The sequence below is a fragment of the Cydia amplana genome, chromosome 8, assembly GCF_948474715.1.
Source record: "Cydia amplana chromosome 8, ilCydAmpl1.1, whole genome shotgun sequence".
Classification (NCBI taxonomy): Eukaryota; Metazoa; Arthropoda; class Insecta; order Lepidoptera; family Tortricidae; genus Cydia; species Cydia amplana.
Genome location: NC_086076.1, coordinates 14,561,793 through 14,582,069, shown reverse-complemented (window position 1 = coordinate 14,582,069; position 20,277 = coordinate 14,561,793). Strand labels below are relative to the sequence as shown.

Genomic DNA, 20,277 nt, shown 5'->3' with positions numbered 1-20,277 from the left:
ATTTTAATTATAAACTTTACAATACCAAGCGACTAAGCGCATTTTTTACTGAAATATGAAGTATGCTGGCAAACACGCAATCAATTTAAAATTCTGTTGACATTTTCAATGTCATGTTATTGACCGCAGCGTAGCGAAGGTCTACGTTTTGACTCGGGCATTTTGCTTTTGTATGTCCGGATGTTCTCCTCTACAGGTCGCAATTCTTAACCTATTTTCGTGAAATTTTGTGACCGAATTCTATGACTAAATAAATTTTTTTTGTCGATCCGGTTTTTGGAAATTTTTCAAAATGGCGGAGTTGTAATAGCTCCCGCCTAAACAAATAGTCGTATCGGTATCATAAGAGTTTTTTCTTTTTGAGATATGTTTATAGATGAAATGGTCAAAAATTCAGAAAATTTGTATCGCTGGTTTTGGCGGTATTTAGATATTTAGTTTTTACTTGAGAATGAGTAGCTAAATTTCGTCAGCTTTAGTAAGAACTATAATGGCGTATTTTGCAAACGTTCGCTTTTTTTGTTTGCATCGGCAGGTCCCTGGTTCCATCCCCAGGAATTGTATACTGCTACATAACTTTTTGTATTTTTTTTATACTTAAATTTCGTATAGTTGTTTTTTATTTTATTTTTTTATTTTGAAAAAATTAAAAATTTCGTATTTTTTTTTTATCAAGCGCGGGTTAAGCGTATTCGTTTAATTTTTGTTTGTAGCTTTATGTAATTTTTAATTTTTTGTTTATATTACATGTACTATACCTATATTTTAATAAATATTTTTGCCATACATTTATTCAGTTTTAAGCTCTGTTCGCGAGGTCTACAGCTCACAGAGCCACTAGTATGTATTAGGACTATAACAACGGTGCTACGGTTATTTTCCCTTGAAATTCCATTAAATCTTTAGGTACGATTAAAATCGAAATCGTTTGGAATTTGAAACAATCTCAGTTGGGTTGTTTATTTTCGTTTCCATTAAGTTTACCAAATTTAATGAATTCTAAATATCAAGATCCTTTAACAATCTCAGAAATAATGGTAAAAACGGGAAAACATTTTGACATCCTTAAAAAAACACTACATTGACAGTATTTTCAGATTCATTATTTTTGACGTCTTTTACTCGTGTAACTAAATTATATTAAAAGATTTCATCAATTATTATAACAGACGGCGCATTAACATTTCTACTTACAGCCGCATTGAAATACGTAAATGAAATGAGAAACAAATATAATATCAATCAATGCGTGGTATTACTAAAAAAAATTAAAAACTAGCTTTAATCTAATTGAGGCATTGTACCAAGGATGCTGGCGACATTTCCTCGCTGTATCGCAATGCTGATACGTTGTGCGAGGTAGCCGCCAGCTCTTTTTAATTTCTTTTAGTAATACCACCATATATCTCGTTTGTAAATAAATTATTTGATATCAATGCGTCCATTTAGAGGAATTGAGTTCTGGTGTCCGATTCTGATTTAAAAATCTGTTATGCCGTTAAGCATCTCACGCATACCAATAAATGCGAGTACCTACTACTACTAATAAGATGATTTTAGTTGCGTTTCGCGCACACCAATCATCGATAGCATGCAATCAGAGAGGCGTCCGACACTTTAGTTTTCTATAGAAAGCATCACCTGTCATAGAAAAAGAAAGTGTCAGGCGACCCGGCCCGGGCCCTAACCGTTCTAGCGTTAGTCATGTAAGGCATCTCGCTGGCCTTATTGATGGACGTGATATACCTCATAGCAAAACTGAAGGTTGTATCAAAATAAGATAAAATAAAGTTATAAAACGCTTAAAACAGAATCGGCCACCTAAAGGCCTGTGCACAATGGCTGCGGGTGCGTAACGTGCACTGTTGGATGTTGGAGCCGCACACGCGCACGTCACGCAAGCGGTGTGCCGTCTCTCATAAGGATCTGTATACTACAACCCCGCACGCGCACGTGCACGTCACGCACACGCAGCCGGTGTGCACAGGCCTTAAAGCGAGCACGCGCCATAAAGTGTCGTTGTAAAAAATGTTATTCAAGAGTGGGAGTGACAGCCTATCCCTTCGTTTAAGGTTATCGTGTCCCAAATTAATACATCAAAAGCACCCTTTTATAATGAAAAGACATGAAAAGAAAACGCTCAGTCACTTTCCTATGGAGAACCACCGTTAGATGATCAACAAAAAGCTACCTAGCTACCTTTCATGGTTAATATTTTCACAGTCAGTACACAGTGGATTTTTATAAAGACATCTCAAAAAACACTTGTATTTTATCTATAGCTTTACTGGTTGAAGGCTTAGCTGATGCACAAAGCTGATTTGTACTATTTAATGTTATAAATAATGTATAAATATAAACATATATTTTTACCCCCAAAACTCAGTTACTTTCTAATTTATCATTACAGCACAAAATCTTTACCATCAACTGCCTGAAGTGGTAGACCAGAAAGTACTCGTAGAAACTATATATGTATAAGCTTTTATTTAGGTGAAATTCTTAAATTGAACTACTATTTGACGTTCATAAGCGCATTGGAATAATATAAATAATTTTACGGTTTAAACTCACTTGTTTTTATGTCACTCGCGTGTCTCACAACAGTTTAAATTCGAATATAAATAATAAAAATAATAATTTGAGCCTATATGTATACGTCCCACTGCTGGGCACAGGCCTCCTCTCATGCGCGAGAGGGATTGGGCTATAGTCCCCACGCTAGCCCAATGCGGATTGGGAACCACATACACCTTTGAATAGTTTGAATTTCTTCGCAGATGTATGCAGGTTTCCTCATGATGTTTTCCTTCACCGAAAAGCTAGTGGTAAATATCAAATGATATTTCGTACAAACGTTCCGAAAAACTCATTGGTACGAGCCAGGATAACCCGCGACCTCCGGATTGAAAGTCGGACGTTATATACCACTCGGCCACCACTGCTTCTCCTGCTTGTAATAATATACCGACATGAAACATAAACTATCTTTATCTCTTTATCCTTAATCGAAGATTTGAACACAAACGTCGTAGTTAACGGCTTCCACGTGTGTATAACGACGGGGTAACAGTACTGCCGCGAATGTCATTGAAGGTCTCCATTTCAGCTTGGGAAATAATGGTTTGGGCGCAATTTATTCTCAAGTTTCTCAACCGATTCTCTTGAAATTTTGTGGGTTCGATGATTAAATACGTACAATTTGTTTGTCGATGTAGTTTTAGATTTTTTTCAAAGTGGTTCGCGAGGTCTACAGCTCACAGAACTACTAGTAGCTAGTATCTTTATCAGAAGCATTTGTCCTACCCAAAATCTTCAATTATAATGTTTAATAAATTTCCCACAGACGTAAAAATACATTAATTATTAACTCAATTATTTTTAACGTTTAATTTACAGTATTACATCTGACTCACGCCCAATGTTCCTTAACTGCCTGCGAAGTACTGGACATGGTGGCTCGAGGTACCCAGGTCCATGATCCTAAGGGCCCCAGGAATTGCGTCGAAGACCTGCAGTGGAGACAGCTGGACCGCCGACTACGCGCTATTGAACAGTCGAGTTAGAGACTTCTCGTTTTGACCACAACCACTATATTTATCTATGGCCCAATAGTTGCCTGAAAATAAAGTTTTTCATTTAATTTTTCATTTCATATAGACCAAGCTAACTCTACGTGGCATTTGCAATGACAAAGTGTGGCAATGTCATTATTAATGTCTAATTTCTATGAAAACATGACGTTTATTATCACACTCATCCACTTTATTTTATTCAAGTCGGTGAAAAGTTAGCTTTGACGGACTCCAATTATTAGTTTATTATAATTATTATAATAACAATCGTTATTTTTCGTCTGTATGTCGGTTACCTACCTCTTCAAGAACCTCTGAACTGGTTTAGATGATATTTGTATGGAGAGGAGATAGTTTAAGGCCTGAGGAAGGACAAAGGATAGTTTTTATCAACTATTATCATCATCATTTCACGCAGACGCATTCACGGGCAGAAGCTATAGGAATTGATAAATATAACAAGACTAAAACACAATTGAGAGCGTGACCTCAACCTTTACAACTCTGACCCGTATAAACTTGTATTTAATAAAAAAACACTTATAAAAAGATATTCTTGCTCGTTACGCAGGCTTACTTTTATTAGGATCCCTAATAAATAATGCATTTTGAAACTTAAAAGAACTCTTACCCGTTTGGGGTTTTCCCAATAGCTTGTATTTTTAAGACTCTCGAACTAATTTATGACCCGTAAAAGTTTCGTTTTCTACTTTCTTGATTAATAAAAGTGGTTATTAACTACAAAGCAAAGAATTTGATTTATATTCGAAAAGCGTAATTTTTTTTAATAAGAATTTTCGCTAGAAATTCTCTATTAGTCGTCGTCGTCTCTGTTACTATTTTATTTTGCATGGACACAATTTTTTGGTTAATGATGGCTATCATCTATGGCAAGAGTACCTAAATAACTTGCGTTACATTCTTACATATATTTCTTATGCTTTTGTGATCTTTGCTTCCTATTAAAGACTAATACCCTGTTAGCTTTATCTTAGACCTCCTAGAATAAAAAACCGGCCAAGTGCGAGTCGGACTCGCCCATGAAGGGTTCCGTATTTAGGGGATTTATGACGTATAGAAAAAAACTACTTACTAAATCTCGTTCAAACCAATTTTCGGTGGAAGTTTGCATGGTAATGTACATCATAATTTTTTTTTTTTTTTTAGTTTTATCATTCTCTTATTTTAGAAGTTACAGGGGGGACACACATTTTACCACTTTGACAGTGTCTCTCGCGCAAACTATTCAGTTTAGAAAAAAATGATATTAGAAACCTCAATATCATTTTTGAAGACCTATCCATAGATACCCCACACGTGTATGGGTTTGATGAAAAAAAAAATTTTGAATTTCAGTTCTAAGTATAGGGAACCCCCAAAATTTATTGCTTTTTTTTCTATTTTTGTGTGAAAATCTTAATGCGGTTCACAGAATACATCTACGTACCAAGTTTCAACAGTATAGTTCTTATAGTTTCGGAAAAAAGTGGCTGTGACATACGGACGGACAGACAGACAGACATGACGAATCCATAAGGGTTCCGTTTTTTGCCATTTGGCTACGGAACCCTAAAAATCCATTTGCAAATGAAATATCAAGAATGTTATAAAACACACAAACATATATGTACGTTTTATCTATATTTGTGAAACTGGGGATCAAATCTCCTCACTTTCCCCTAATTTCACAGCATGGACAATTAGTGTTTCTCAATCCCGCTGGCGGCAGTGCGGGAAAAGCGTGTGCCGTTGCGATGTGGCCCGACGGTCCCTTAACTGCTGGCGTGCTGGCCTCACCACCCTCACAAGTGACCTCCTGGTCCCATCGGACCTTGTCAATATGTAAGTAATGAAGGTTCTTGTAGATGTCGTCGCATGATATCTTAATTTATCTTTTTTGAAGTTGAAAAAGGTTTTTATCAATCAATCAATCTTTTTGAGCGATGACGCCATACCTTTGGCCTAGTCTTGAGTAGATACCGTTACTTTTTGATATTTAACAAATGTAACACATATTAGTGAAATAATAATAGGATCAAAGTCAAATGGCGTTCTAAAAGTTTTAATCTTCTGTCGAAAGATGACAGTAAATTTACTGTGGCTACATAATTTACCATAAAGATAAGATAAAGATAAAAGATAGTTTATTCAAGTAGGCATAATTACAATGCGCTTATGAACGTCAAATAAAGCTAGGTAGACCGGCTCCAACCCTACACCTCTGCCCCGAGAAGATTTAAATCCCCCCTCAATTGGAGGAGGGTATCCCAATATGGGACCGGCAACAAACTCGGCGGGACACATCTTTTCAAAAAAAAAATACATCTTATAATTAACATGCATTACGAGAAAATAAGGAAAAAGAAATACAATTTAAATTACTATAGAATTCATGCAATTATACACATAAGGTGTAATAGAAATCAGATTTAAAAATATATATGACAATAACTCTCTATTCTCTTCGGTTTAATGGTAAGTAAGTACCTAGTTTTACATTTAAGCGATCTGGGTACAAATAAACTGCGCACGCTTCACAAGACAACGTTCAAGGGCATGAGGTCGCTGAATGAACTGGACATGTTTGATAACCATGTGGAGTATCTGCCGGCCGGCATTTTTGACTCTCTCGTCAGTCTGAGGATACTGTGAGTATGGGCCCTTTGTTGAATCCTTAGTAGAATTGTCTGCTTACAATGATTTCCAATCCGCGATGCTTGCGGTCCCGTATAACGACTGAGCTTATATTAGTTTACTGGTATGTAATAAATTCCGTTACCGTGACAATAGTAAAGTTATATTCAGGTACATTTACTAAAATAAAAACAAACTTAAATGAGGGTCATAAAACTAGTAACTTCATTTGAACCCCGTTTTCATTGGATCCAATAAAAAAATCTAAAATATTTATTTAAAATTCATCATCAAATACATTATTAAGTAGGTACCTAAGAACTTAATTTTTTTTTTTCAGACGACTGCAAAGAAATTTTCTAGAGGAAATTGACAGCGAAACTTTCCGAGCCACTAAGAAACTATTCCATGTAGATCTATCGAACAATTTTCTCTACACGCTGCCTGAAAAGTTATTTGCCAATAACTCATATCTAGAAACCGTCGACATCTCAAATAATCAAGTCGTTTATATCCCGTCAGACAGCTTCATAGGATTGGAATCGCTACGCATTTTAGATTTATCTAATAACAAAATACAACAAATCCAAAACGGCACGTTTTTGCTCAAGACCTTAGTAATTTTGAAATTGTCAGAAAATAGGATCGTTAATATAACTAAGAACGCTTTCGAAAGTCTCCTTTCATTAGAGACATTGCTGCTGGATAAAAACAATCTCGAGAACATTCCAGAGCGGTTGTTTAGCAAGCTCAGCTGTCTCGTTTACTTGGATTTGTCGGATAACAACTTACAAAGCGTAAGTATAATAAATAAATTAACAGATAATTGTAAATTAATAAAGAAATAAACTAACTTAACTAAATAAAACTAAATTAAAACTAAAAACTAATACTAAGTAAATAAAATTAAAATAAATCTAAAAAATTGGACCCCATTTGGCATGGTGCCGAAGACGCTGGCAGTATTTCCCCGCTGTATAGCGAGGCTAATACGCTGCGCGAGAAAGCTGCCAGCTCTTCGGTCACCAGTGAGGTCGATCAGTCTTTTTGCCAGTTAGTTTCTTATAATTATAATGTTTGATATTTATCTCTCGTTTAAAGTAGTTTGATTCCTGTTTGGTTGCTTATTTTATTTATAAAATCTTTACTAAATTGACCCTAGTAAGGTAGTGTTTTATTTGTGGTGATTTTGATATAATGATATTTCAATTTCGACAACAAGAATTTACTGTATAATACCTTGACATACGAGTACTTGCTAATAATACATGCAAAATTGTATTGTTAAATATTAATTTGAGAGTTGCAAAAACTTAATTAAACGCGTTACAATATACATATTTGAAGGAAAATCCTACTCAATTTTACGTACAAATTATACAATTACTCGTGCTCTTAAGAATTTTATTCAATATTGTTTCAGCTAACAGGTGTGGAATTTGAAAATCTAAAGCATTTAAGAAACTTGGATTTGAAAGGCAACTCTTTGACAGTTCTGCCAGACTACACATTTTCTAATTGCTCAAAACTTGAAAAGCTCGATTTATCCAAAAACAAGATGCGCTTTTTAAACATCACAAGCTTTCACGGGTTAGACAAATTGGTCTCTCTTATGCTTTCGGAAAACAAACTGTACGAAGTGCACTTCAAAACTTTTTCGATGTTAAAGAATCTCACAACATTGTAAGTAGTTAATATTAAGCAGTTCTAATTTTAATTTGTGTAGCCAACACTGAAAGTTCTTAGAAAGGGCCACTTGGATATCATAATTATAAAAAAATAGGCATATCATTTATTAAAATATCTTCTTCTTCTTCCTCGCGTTGTCCCGGCATTTTGGCCACGGCTCATGGGAGCCTGGGGTCCGCTTGGCAACTAATCCCAGGAATTGGCGTAGGCACTAGTTTTTACGAAAGGGACTGCCATCTGACCTTCCAACCCAGAGGGTAAACTAGGCCTTATTGGGATTAGTCCGGTTTCCTCACGATGTTTTCCTTCACCGAAAAGCGACTGGATATCAAATGATATTTCGTACATAAGTTCCGAAAAACTCATTGGTACGAGCCGGGGTTTGAACCCGCGACCTCCGGATCGGAAGTCGCACGCTCTTACCGCTAGGCCACCAGCGCTTCTATATCATATCATTTATTAAAATATAACTCTTTATAATTTTTTGAGTTTATATTATTCGGGTATCATTTATATTTTAGAATTGTTGGCAATTTGAAAATTCTATCTTGTGCGTTATTCCAATTTTGACCCGAGAATTTTTTCGTTGTCATATTTTTATACGATTTTCTGTATAGGTTCAACCAACAACAGAATTATAATAAGCTTCAGTTATATTTTAAAATGAAGCTTAGTTCTCGTTTAGAGATTCATTTAGAATTTCAATTTTAATTGCTTTTGTAGTTGGGAGAAGGAGCCGTGTATGCGTGAAAATTTAAAGGAAACATTAAAATGAAGAGTTACGGCCTATTAACTACAATTATCTCTATTCTAAAAACTTTCAGTTTGCCTCTCGTAACAGCGTTATTAGTATTACTGCTTTACGACTTACTTTTGTCAATATACGTCAGTACCCATACCATGAGTCGCTGACAGTGTCAAAACTGACATATCTGCGTAATTAACTTTCTATACATCTCGCTCGCACTTAGGTACATATGCGAGTACGAGCGAAATGCATAGAAAGTAAGTAACGTTCTCGATAGCATTAATGTCAGTGCCAAACTGGTAGCCACACAGAAATATTTAAATGTTGTATCGTTTTCTTTTACCTACTGAGGTGGGCAATAAAGGTTTTCTATTTTATTCTATTATATATTCTAGATACTTAGACGGAAACATGTTCCCATCTCTGCCGTCCCGCACGTTAGACTATATGCCAAAGTTAGCAATCGTAAAACTTTCGGGCAACCCTTGGCATTGCGACTGCCACACACTGTATATATCGGCGTAAGTATCTAACTTTTGACATGTTTTAAATAAGTTTAAAATCGTTATAAAACACACTTTTACATTGAATGTGGAGAATGTTAATATGCAACCTTTTAAGTTTGCTTGTGTACTCCTAAATATTTAATTTATAATAGGACCCAATGCGAATACCTAATGAATAATTCTCAAAATAATATTAAATCTCATTAACACAACTCTAAATTGTATGTAATTGTATTAACTTATCGCTTATCGTCCTTATAAATATAATGTGGTTAACTTTTTTTTTATGTAAGTTCTTGTCTTAATAAGTTTAATAAATCCTTTAACGTATCTAAATGTACAATCAGTTCATGCAATCGATTTTCTCGAAGAATTACTACATAGCATTATCTACTATAAGGCTGTCTGGAAGAGATCGCTTTATAAGACCGCCTGTTGTCTGCCTCTACCTTTAATCAACTGTTTTTTAGCTATATCTTTTACTCACCGTGCGCAATTTCGAATGATTAAAAATACCTAGGTGCATATATTATGCATGCAGCTTCATTTTGATGAAACACACACCACCTTAATTAAGACCACGTATATTTGTTAAACTCCGTTGCCTACGTTACAGATGGGTGCGGCTTAACGAGATGAAAATATGGGACTACTCTCCGACCTGCGTGTCGCCCTGGTATTTGGAGGGCCATTTCCTGAGGAAGCTAAAGTTTCCCGAGCTGTGCTCAGGCCAATGGGCTAGCATGGTGAACCTGTCCCCTCGCCTGCCGATACAGCAACTTCTCTCGCTCAATGTCACAGTTAACAGGAAACCACAGGAAAGCATGGAGCAAAATCATGACGTCACCACTGTTGATCCTTGGCATTGAAACGACCTCTACGTTACACTTGTCCAAGACGGCTTAGGACTACTTATATGTTATTTTATTTAGCACTGTAGCTGTAAACTACGGGCTGTTTACAGGCGATAAACTATATGACCTTGTTTGTTTCGACGCCAATAAGGATTTTTGTTTCTAACATGCTTATATATTTCTTACAAGAGTTACAGTATCGGTTTGGCAACTTTTATTTGGAGCCTACCTACCAAGGGTTTGGAGTTTAGAAATGAATTATAAAATAGGTATACAAATATACGTGTTATTAATAAAATTTGTCACATAGAAATAAGTTGTATTAGTAGAAATAGGCAAGGAAAAACCAAAATAAAAAAGTCATCCATTAAACGTCGTAATCAATCCTTGTCCGGAAAACAATTACGGTCTTAAAACAAAAGGAAACCTAATAAACTAATTATACATTTTTATCAATCTAGTAATTTTTTTCAGATGTTTTTCTTATAAAAACTCGGAAACATTAAACACAACTCATTTTGGACCGTAGTTTTTAAGAGCTTTTGGAGTGTTATTATGCATTGTAATTTACATTTTTGTCGTATTTCATTAAAGGGTTTTCCCCTAAAAATAACCTCAGATTAATGAGTACCGTCTTTAACTTTATACATTATCAGCAGAACCTGCTTAAGATAAAAGTTTCGATAGTATCATATCAAGCGGCATTTTGCATAAATCAATTACACCGATATCGGTAATAACAAAGTTAATTGACTTCTAAATTCCTATCACGCATGTCACACCGCGTTATCATCAAAGAATTTTAGTAAAAAAATTATAACATAAAAATCTCTTAATTCAACTCAATAAATACAGAGCTGAAAAACAAAAGTCTTTCCTAATGTGTAAGCAAAACTAAAGCAATTCTACATCGGTAAGAGTATTTGCTTTTGATGTTGTTAAGTATTTTTGTTATTGTAGTTGTAAAGATTTCATTGGCTAAATCCGTAAATTGTCGATACCGTTATGGCATGGGAGTGACAGATTTATATTTTCTACCCTTAAGAGTAAAAATAAATAAAATCGGATATAGACACGACTTCCTTACCTACTACCTACTTGTAGATGTTTTAGATCTTGGCTATTTATTGTTTCGTATTTTTATTTAGGTACCTATGAAATAATATAAATAAATATTCGTATTTTATAATAGGTACGTACAATAGTACGTACACTCAAAAAGCATTACGTCTAAAACCATTATCCGATATAATAAGTGTTATTTCATCGCATATCATTCAAAAACAAATACTTAATTATCACATTTTGTCGCATTTCCATGTTATCGCTTTATTATCGCTCAACTTCCTCTTAAATGATAACAATCGATTGATAATAATGATTATCTTACACGGAGTTAGTTCCATATAAATTTTTGTACACGTTGACGTACACAAAACAGTGTATATTATAAAATAACAGCTAATATTGTGCAATAAATAGTATTTAATTTAAAAAACTGTGTATACGAAAGTGAGAGATTTATATAACGTGTGCCGAAGTTAGGATAATCAGTAAGCAGTAATTTACCTACGACCTACATATCAAGTTTTGTGTGATTTTAATTGAAAGTGGTTTCCCAATAATGGTAATCCAAACAAAATGGGATTTAGGATGAATTATTTATTCATCGGGTGCCTCCTGGCATCTATATACAGCAGTAATGGCAAGTATTGATTTTATTTAATATTATATTTTATAGACTAAGTACAAAACCATAAACCATAAACCAGCTAAACTAACGAGCCGTAGTCGTAATAATTTTGGGTACCGTATAAGTAATGTGCCTACTTTGCTCCAAACTGGGTAATTGTGCTCCAATAGTTTTATTTTAAATATGAACATTTTACATATCACAACCTCATTTTAGACTATATGATCGTAGCGATGGTCTACTTTAAATCAGAATCAAAGAGTAAAGTAAGTGTATTAGTATCAGCATACACATACGTACTACCAAAGATAATTTATTACACTCTATTATCTTTGCTACCAACTACTACTCCTTTCTTCCTTCTTCCTCGCGTTATCCCGGCATTTGCCACGGCTCATGGGAGCCTGCCCTAGTAGCACGGTAGCATTTTTATCGTTTATCACCATGTTTGTCACGTTCTAACAAGTATGTAAGAAAAGAAAAGAATGAAAAGAAAAGTATGCGAAAGTGACGGGCATAGTGATAGTCGATAAAAATGGAACCGTGCTGAGCCCGCTGGGGTCCGCTTGTAAACTAATCCCAAGAATTGACGTAGGTTCTAATTTTTACGAAAGCGACTGCCATCTGACCTTTCAACCCAGAGGGTAAACTAGGCCTGCTACCAACTACTACTACTACTACTACTATAAATCAACATCTACCACAATATATTAATGTAAAATTTTAAATTAAACTTCTAATTCTGAAGCCAATTTTAGAGCAAAGTAGGCATATCTTGACGTTAACTATTACGACCAAAATACATGAACATTGGGATAACTTTTTTGAACAATTTATAGCTTTCGGAGCAAATCCTTATAATCTCATTGTAATTCAATGTAGGTAGGCATCTATTTTCTCAGGGTAGAAGCCCACAAAGCAAGTAGAGTGTTATCGTGAAAGGCTTTCACGATAACACTCTACTTGCTTTGTCTCTCTACATGACTTAAATCGTAAACCTCATAAATCTTAAAGGCTTGGTAGGTACTTGTCTTCCGGGGTCAGTAAAGGGGTTTAGTAAATACAGTAAGCTCCACGTAAGCTCTGCTATTCAAGACTTCGACAATCGCCCTAGTATAGTAAAGTTACCCTTTATAATAGGTGAACTAGGGGAAACCGTAGCCTTTATGCCATAAAAATACTTACCCCTGGATGCTTAACCCTTTAACCGCCAGAGTCTGATATATAATATATAAGACATTACATATCCAGCTCATTTCGCCACAGTCTGATAAATAAGACAAAAGATCTGATTTGGTTTTTACAGCACATTTATAACTCCCGTAACTCTGCGTGGTACAATTACTGTCGGTGGCGACACGAGCACGCTCGATCAAAAATTGCTGGCGGTTAAAAGGTTAATGATTTTTCGGTACCTATATATATTATCAATTAGCTAAACAAAACACCAAAAAAATAAAGCTGAGTCGCGCTAAATGGGTTTAAAAGAAACTAGTTCAATTTGTGTAAGATTGTCACCAAAAACGCATTTATAAATTTCAGGTTGCACAATGGAAGATGTCACGACTTGGCAGCTGCCGATTACCGTTCGAATCGAGGATTATCATGAGGGCATTGTTTTACAACGTACTGTTGCTGATATTGGAGGTGAGATTGTAGTTATAATTGACAATGGATTTTATGGCTGGCTTACACGATCTTAAAAACAAAAAACAACACCGTTTCTGAAACTAAATGTTTAAGAAAAACACATATCTCACACGTGTAACTTTTTAGTTTCGTTATTACCGTGTCAATGGAAAAAATGATTAACGCCTCACTGGCTCCAAAAAGCTTTCCTTGTTCTTTGCGTTCAAACAAAAGTCGATTTTATCCGGAATTCTTCAAAGTACCTAATTTGACGATAATTTTATTTCCCACGCTAGCTGATAGCTCGTTTAAGTCACAAAATTGTGTTTTGATCGTCAGGCAGCAGTTTGCTTGCCTCTTCCCTTACAATAATGCTCAAGATTCCACTTTTCGAACTATTGGCTACTCACAAGCGTACCCCTAAGTACAGATGTAGTGCATAATTATTTCCCATCCTATTTTCACGGAAACGTACGATCGTGTAGCTATTTCAGTCAGTCTCGGTACAAAAACTACTGAGGTTGACTGAAGTCGCATGACAAAATACAAACGTTTTCAATTAAAGCACACACAGCAAACAATAAATCGCTAAAATTGATTTCAGGCTTCACCCTTACATCGTCAAGTGATCTTAACCAAGGTCCATACATCGTTGCATCACTAGAAAATTCCGCTTTTGTCCTTCGTACAAACGATGCGTATAGGCTGTTTGAGGAACACGAGACTGCCGACCTTATTAGCTTGACATACGCCTTCACATGTACGAACGGACAAACTCCGTCGTCTCCACTTGTAAGTTAACCTTCAAAGCAAGGAATTTTTCCTCTTTATGCAACCTTAAACTTCCTGGTTGCGTAGCATAAACTGTATTTGTTTATTAGTTCAGGTACCCATTTGTACAGTCAGTGTCAATAGTTATAGTATAGTAACACGTATACATCAACGCGATATAATGTAAGTAGTTTATATCAAAATACGTATCATAAACCCGCTACATATAATACGTTCAAAAACCGCATATTACGACGATGAAGATAATAAAAGAAAAAATATAATTAAAAAATATGACATTATGATGGCTCATTCTCAAAAAATATCTCTGCAGTCTAATTGCCGCGACCCATATATTTTCATACAAAACGTATAAAATGAGTCGTGGCAATTAGATGCGATCGCAGACATATTTTCAGAGAACGACCCAGATACAGATAATACATTTTGGGGATTTTTAATGTTGATCAAAGTAACTTTTGAGGAGTTGCACAGTAATTTTCTGAACATGTAGATATTTTTTGGATACATTACGTAATATTATTACGCTACTACGTAAAGAGATGTTGTAATGCTTTGATGGTTTTGATGGTTTACACTAGAAATTTTTATTGTAATCACGATAGTAATCGCCCATTTAACGACTTTAGTTTTTAAAGCGACATTAATCTGCCAGCCAGATACTATAAAAATATCTTGTTGTTTTATTACAGACGTTCCGCATAGAAATAAACGACAACAACAATAACCCGCCGTTGTGGAAGACACCAGACACCGCTGCATCGGAAACCACAGCGTATGAGTTCACCATTGCTACGCCCGTGCCGCCCGGATTCCTCATCACCAACTGCGTCAGCGATATAATCGTTCGAGATATCGATCTCACTACGTACAGAATCGATTTCGGTATCGAGGACAATCCATATATTGGCATCGAGTATGATGAGGCGGCCTCGACCGATGCTAAAGAGTTTAAGGCCCTGTTGAAGAGCACTGCGTTTATAAGATCTATTCCTGAGCCGATTATTCTGACAATCAGTGCTACGGTGAGTGTCAAACATACATTGCAACTATTAAGAAATTAGTACGGCTTTTCATCTTTAACAATGGACGGTTGCATGTGTTATGGTACCTACTTATGATTTTGGTTAATTGATAGGGTGACTGCTATAGTTGTTGGCCACTACATAGTAATTGGGTACTCCTAACAAATCAACAAGGAAGCCTTATTATTAAGAGTGGCCAATTACTATGTAGTGTTCAATAACTATTAACAGTTACCCTAGCAGTTTATTGATTAAACGCATTGACCATATAATGATAGTCGGCTTCGAATGTTCTGTATTTTATTTCCTTTCAATCCTTGAACCTAACCCCTAACCTAACCCAGCCCCCGGTAATTAATTGCGCTATCGGGAATCCCGTTATGGCCACGATATCTTTCAATACCTAGTCTAGTCTAGTTTGTGGTCGTACACATTTTATGAGTGAATTCCATTCATAAAGTGGGTATGAATATTTGCAGCTGTCTGTACAAGGAACGACATTTACATGCTTTAAAATAAATTTCAGGACGTCGACCAAACTGGAGACCCTCCTATAACAAGAAGCACAACAGTTACCATACATGGTAGTTCTGACTTCGAGCTACCCCTCGAGCCGATATTTAGTCAAGCGTTCTACTTAGCAAGTTATACCGCAAACGACCAAGTCACTGTGGAACAACCGATCACGTTGGAGCAAGGCTATGATGAATTCGTACAGTTTAGTTTGGAAGGAGGTATGACATCTTCTTAACATTGTTCTGCTAACTCTACACAGGCATGCAGATAAACCTTTGCAAATGTCAATGGAAACTAAATCTTATTCACAGTGCTATAAAGACTAGTTTGTTGTTATTTTTTGTACGCTCACACAACTCACCAAATAGAGTAGTAACACAATTTAACATGCGCTTTTTTTGCCCACAAATAAGACAGCTAAATTAGCACCACCGAATTTGATCACGTCTTTTACAAGTCACTAAACAAATTATTGACACATTCGTTAGAACAATTTAAAAATTTACTGTTATATTTTATTTGCATCCTGATGTGAGGAGGATTTTATTTATAGTACATTACATACCTAGGGACTCGGAGGAATAATCCAATATGGAGTGGTGACACGCACTAATTTCTATGTGAAAAATTCTGCCGTTTTCGGCGCGGGGGGCGAGGAACGCACACAAATAATGTAAACACTAATGCATTTTTTGCATGCGTCGCTACACACGCACACCACAAAATTATCAAACACTAGCATAAACTATATTCACACAAATACAAGAACAAACACAGACAACCCTGTCCGTGAACGAGATGATGTCAGTTTTAAGTAAACGTAAAAGTGCGAGGGACTTGTCGATAATATTGTCGATATTTTATTGACTGAATTTTAACTGTCTGCTTTAGTCACTTATAACCATCAAAAACATTACATGTGCAAACCGGCCAAGTGCGAGTCGGACTCGCGCACGGAGGGTTCCGCACCATCAACAAAAAATAGAGCAAAACAAGCAAAAAAACGGTCACCCATCCAAGTACTGACCCCGCCCGACGTTGCTTAACTTCGGTCAAAAATCACGTTTGTTGTATGGGAGCCCCACTTAAATCTTTATTTTATTCTGCTTTTAGTATTTGTTGTTATAGCGGCAACAGAAATACATCATCTGTGAAAATTTCAACTGTCTAGCTATCACGGTTCGTGAGATACAGCCTGGTGACAGACGGACGGACGGACGGACGGACAGCGGAGTCTTAGTAATAGGGTCCCGTTTTTACCCTTTTGGTACGGAACCCTAAAAAGGTGCAAGTCTCGCAACGCTTCTACTACAAAAAAGTTTTGAGATGTAATGCTAATGTGAAACAAGTCGGTTATCATCGTAGTGTACCTTTACTTTACCTACTATTTGTAGGAACTGCAACAGTAACTTTGTAATAGCATATATTTATATGGAATTACAAACTTACTTATGCAGTTCTTAGAACTTTAAAACGTGACTGATATTGCAATATTTTTAGGTTTTCGATGGCTTGGTAAGCTGAAAACTACTTATGTTTAAAATTTATTGCATCTTTTGGAAATCTAAAAAAATAAATCAAAATAACAATATATTTATAATGTTCATATAGATTTTATCGATATTGGTTTTTATGGTGTCCCATCGCTAACTATGGTAGAGTGATACCAGAGTAATAAATTAAAAGTGCCTATTTATGGAAAATGACGGCAGTAAATACCTTAAAATAAATAAAATACAATACAAATTTTGGACATGTAAAATAAAAAATATACGATAGAAACTAAGAGAAAAATGAATTTTCAAACAGTAGTAGGGTAGGTGCGTTAGTTTTCGTCCACTTGAAGAAATTGAATATAAATCTACATTGCTGCAAAAATTTGGACTTAAAGCAATCCTTAATGTCGAGACAATATACGAGTATCTATCTACATAAAAAATGTATTTGGCAAGTAGCAAATTAAATATCAAATATGTTATTTGCTGATTAGCAAATAACATATTTGATATTTAATTTGCTATTTTTTATTTATTTTGTTATGTGGACGAAAACTAGAGACTAGAGCATGGACGGAAACTAGCACAATGACCAGATCGGTAATATCACGTTACTTATGATTTATACTATTTATTTCTTTGAATGGATTATGTTGATATAAAAATAAGGTGTTATAGAAAAATAATGTGTTATATAATTATATAATAATAAGCAACGCAAATTAGAAGTTTATACCTAATGAATATTTAGAAAGTCTTCTTTAAATATTACCCTAAATTAGATCTAGTACCATGAAGTGGTATCACTTTCAGACTGACAATGTTTTTTAGTTTTTTGCTAAATTAGTGCACTATTTGATAATATTTACATGTAATAGTACTTACATATGAAAAGAAACGTGTTCTTTAAGTACGCTAGATGTGTCCGATCGGTTTTTACAGGAGAAAACGCTACAATTCGGCATTTTCTGCTCCTAACATTCCGCTTAGACTGACGTTTGCTGAATGGCGTATGACGTATGGCAACTAGTTTTATATAACCTCCTTGACCGGCGGCCGCCGACTTTTGGCAGAGGGGAACGCCTGTTAATGGCGGTTCCTGTTGGTTTATTATTCCGAGCCTAGGGAGGTGAATTCGTAAATGCTCCAGATCGCAGGTGTTTGTGGCCCGAACCGAAGGTGAGGGCCATAAATATGCGATCCGGGGCTTTACGAATTACCGCCCGTGGTTTGTCTAAAGTTTTACGTCTCGCCTTGGCCAGGAAGTGAGATTTTCTTCTCGCGTAGCGGAAAGAAAAGCCCACTTACGGGCCTAGGGTGACGTAAAGTATTTTAACCCTTGCTAAAAGTACCTACAAAACCCTAGTGAAATTATTTTATAATTTTTTCGACAGATTACGCCACTCATTTCGCCATTACTGTCAACGGCAATCTAGTGACTCTGTCAGTCACTAATGCGCTACCGGCAGCAGCGTTACAAGAAGGACGGGTTTACTTAGTGGTACAGGCTTCTCGGGAGTACACCAGCGGCGCATCCGCGCCCATTGTAGTGGAGTTACCTGAAGGTTAGACCTCTCTTAAATACGTGTACGTCTGAATAAATTCTATGATAATATTGTAAATATTCTCAAAGGTAAGGAAGTCGCTCCTTTGTTATTTTGATATATTATATTTTAATGATACTATTAATAGTAACAAACTGAGACTAATCAGACACCGCTATTTATAGCGTTTACGGAGAACGTGAAGTCACTATTGGAGCCGCTCTGCTGAGTTGCTTCCTATACCATTTTATACTGTAAAAGCCCATAATCATTCTGGAACTGATTTTCTTGGACATATATTTAATTTAGGTACTGGACCCCATTTTATGAAACTACAAATTACAAGGTACAAAACGACGTTCAATTCACGCATGACCAACAGTATTCATATTTTTGTCAGTGTTGCTGCATTTGTCAAACTGTTACTTGTATCTTTATAAAACGCGACACTACTAAAATAAACTCCAATACTAAAATTAATACGGGAGCGCCTATGTATGTTGACCGCGGGTTGTCTTAGCGGTTCCTGTGTAATCCGTTTTATTATATTTTCAGATTAGAAATTTTATGTCCTCAAAAGTAGTCGTAACTTTTTTCTCCATCATTAAATCTGAGTAACCATTGACTAAATTACAGTGTCGTTTACATATTATTGTACCTACCGCAATGTTAAATATCATAGGAACCCTAGCGTTTCGGGAAAAAAGTTAAATACCACTACATTTGAGTTCAGAAAAAAGTCCTATATATATATATATGTACAGGATATAGTTGAGGTGATCTGTGGTTAATGATGAAGACCGAAAGTTTCTCCATTTAAACTTACCTATATGGAATCGTTTGGACTCATTCAAATTGTTTACAAATAAGTAAATACCTACTTGGTTAACAACTGAGCAAGAAATAGGTAGTACAGGCGGAAATGAAACTTTCAACAGAAAGTTAAGTAATTGACGAGGTTAATTAGTTTTATCCTTTGACCCGCCTACCAGCGACCTACCTATCTTCCTACGACTCACTTTGCTAATTGTATTAATAAAGTTCGATGAAAATTAAATCATTTTTAGTTGAATTTGTTTTGCTTTGTTCGATTTTGAAACAACACAAATTTGATCCTATTTTAAATTTTTACATCGAGCCTTTTAAATTCAGATTTCGCTTAAAATATTATGTTTACTTGACCATACGTACACCCACTTGTATATTATGTTGAACAACGAAGCGCGCCGAAATATCTGACAGTCTTACTTGTAGATCCGTAAGAACGAGTCATATATTTTTGGATATTTCGTTTCTGTAAGATAATTTTGCAGGTGAGTGTACGATCAATATAAAGAACAATATACGAATGTAAAAATACAGACGCGATAAGTTGTAAGACCGTACAAATGTTTTTGCCACTCTGACAATTTTTATTAATTTATGACTACATTCGAGGCAACGCGGCACAATTCACAGCCAAAGTTATGTAATTTTGTTAGGATGAAATGTGTGTTTTGTCTCAGCACCGCCCGTTCGCATCGTAATTTGTGATCACGAGTGCTGTAAATTGTTTGCCGGAAAAAATGTGCTAACA

The 20,277-nt window shown here is 35.6% G+C and overlaps 3 protein-coding genes across 3 annotated transcripts in view; 2 read left to right on the top strand and 1 right to left on the bottom strand.

The window, feature by feature from the left end:
* Positions 1-9,897, bottom strand: part of LOC134650480 (neuropeptide Y receptor type 2-like) — a 61,721-nt gene extending 51,824 nt beyond the window's left edge. Inside the window, exon 1 of the mRNA XM_063505436.1 lies at positions 9,806-9,897. Coding sequence (XP_063361506.1) covers positions 9,806-9,897 — 92 coding nt within the window. The remainder of the gene's footprint in view (positions 1-9,805) is intronic.
* The window catches only part of LOC134650479 (uncharacterized), a 166,278-nt gene that overhangs the window by 115,453 nt on the left and 30,548 nt on the right, over positions 1-20,277 (top strand). Inside the window, exons 2-6 of the mRNA XM_063505435.1 lie at positions 13,242-13,346; positions 13,933-14,120; positions 14,813-15,145; positions 15,672-15,879; positions 18,552-18,722. Coding sequence (XP_063361505.1) covers positions 13,250-13,346; positions 13,933-14,120; positions 14,813-15,145; positions 15,672-15,879; positions 18,552-18,722 — 997 coding nt within the window. The 5' untranslated portion in view covers positions 13,242-13,249. The remainder of the gene's footprint in view (positions 1-13,241; positions 13,347-13,932; positions 14,121-14,812; positions 15,146-15,671; positions 15,880-18,551; positions 18,723-20,277) is intronic.
* LOC134650207 (carboxypeptidase N subunit 2-like) lies at positions 3,404-10,051 on the top strand. The gene is made up of 7 exons (XM_063505146.1): positions 3,404-3,561; positions 5,267-5,417; positions 6,080-6,223; positions 6,550-7,006; positions 7,633-7,892; positions 9,042-9,167; positions 9,769-10,051. Exons 1-7 carry the CDS (start codon positions 3,453-3,455, stop codon positions 10,019-10,021), a joined length of 1,500 nt encoding a protein of 499 aa, XP_063361216.1. The 5' UTR covers positions 3,404-3,452; the 3' UTR covers positions 10,022-10,051.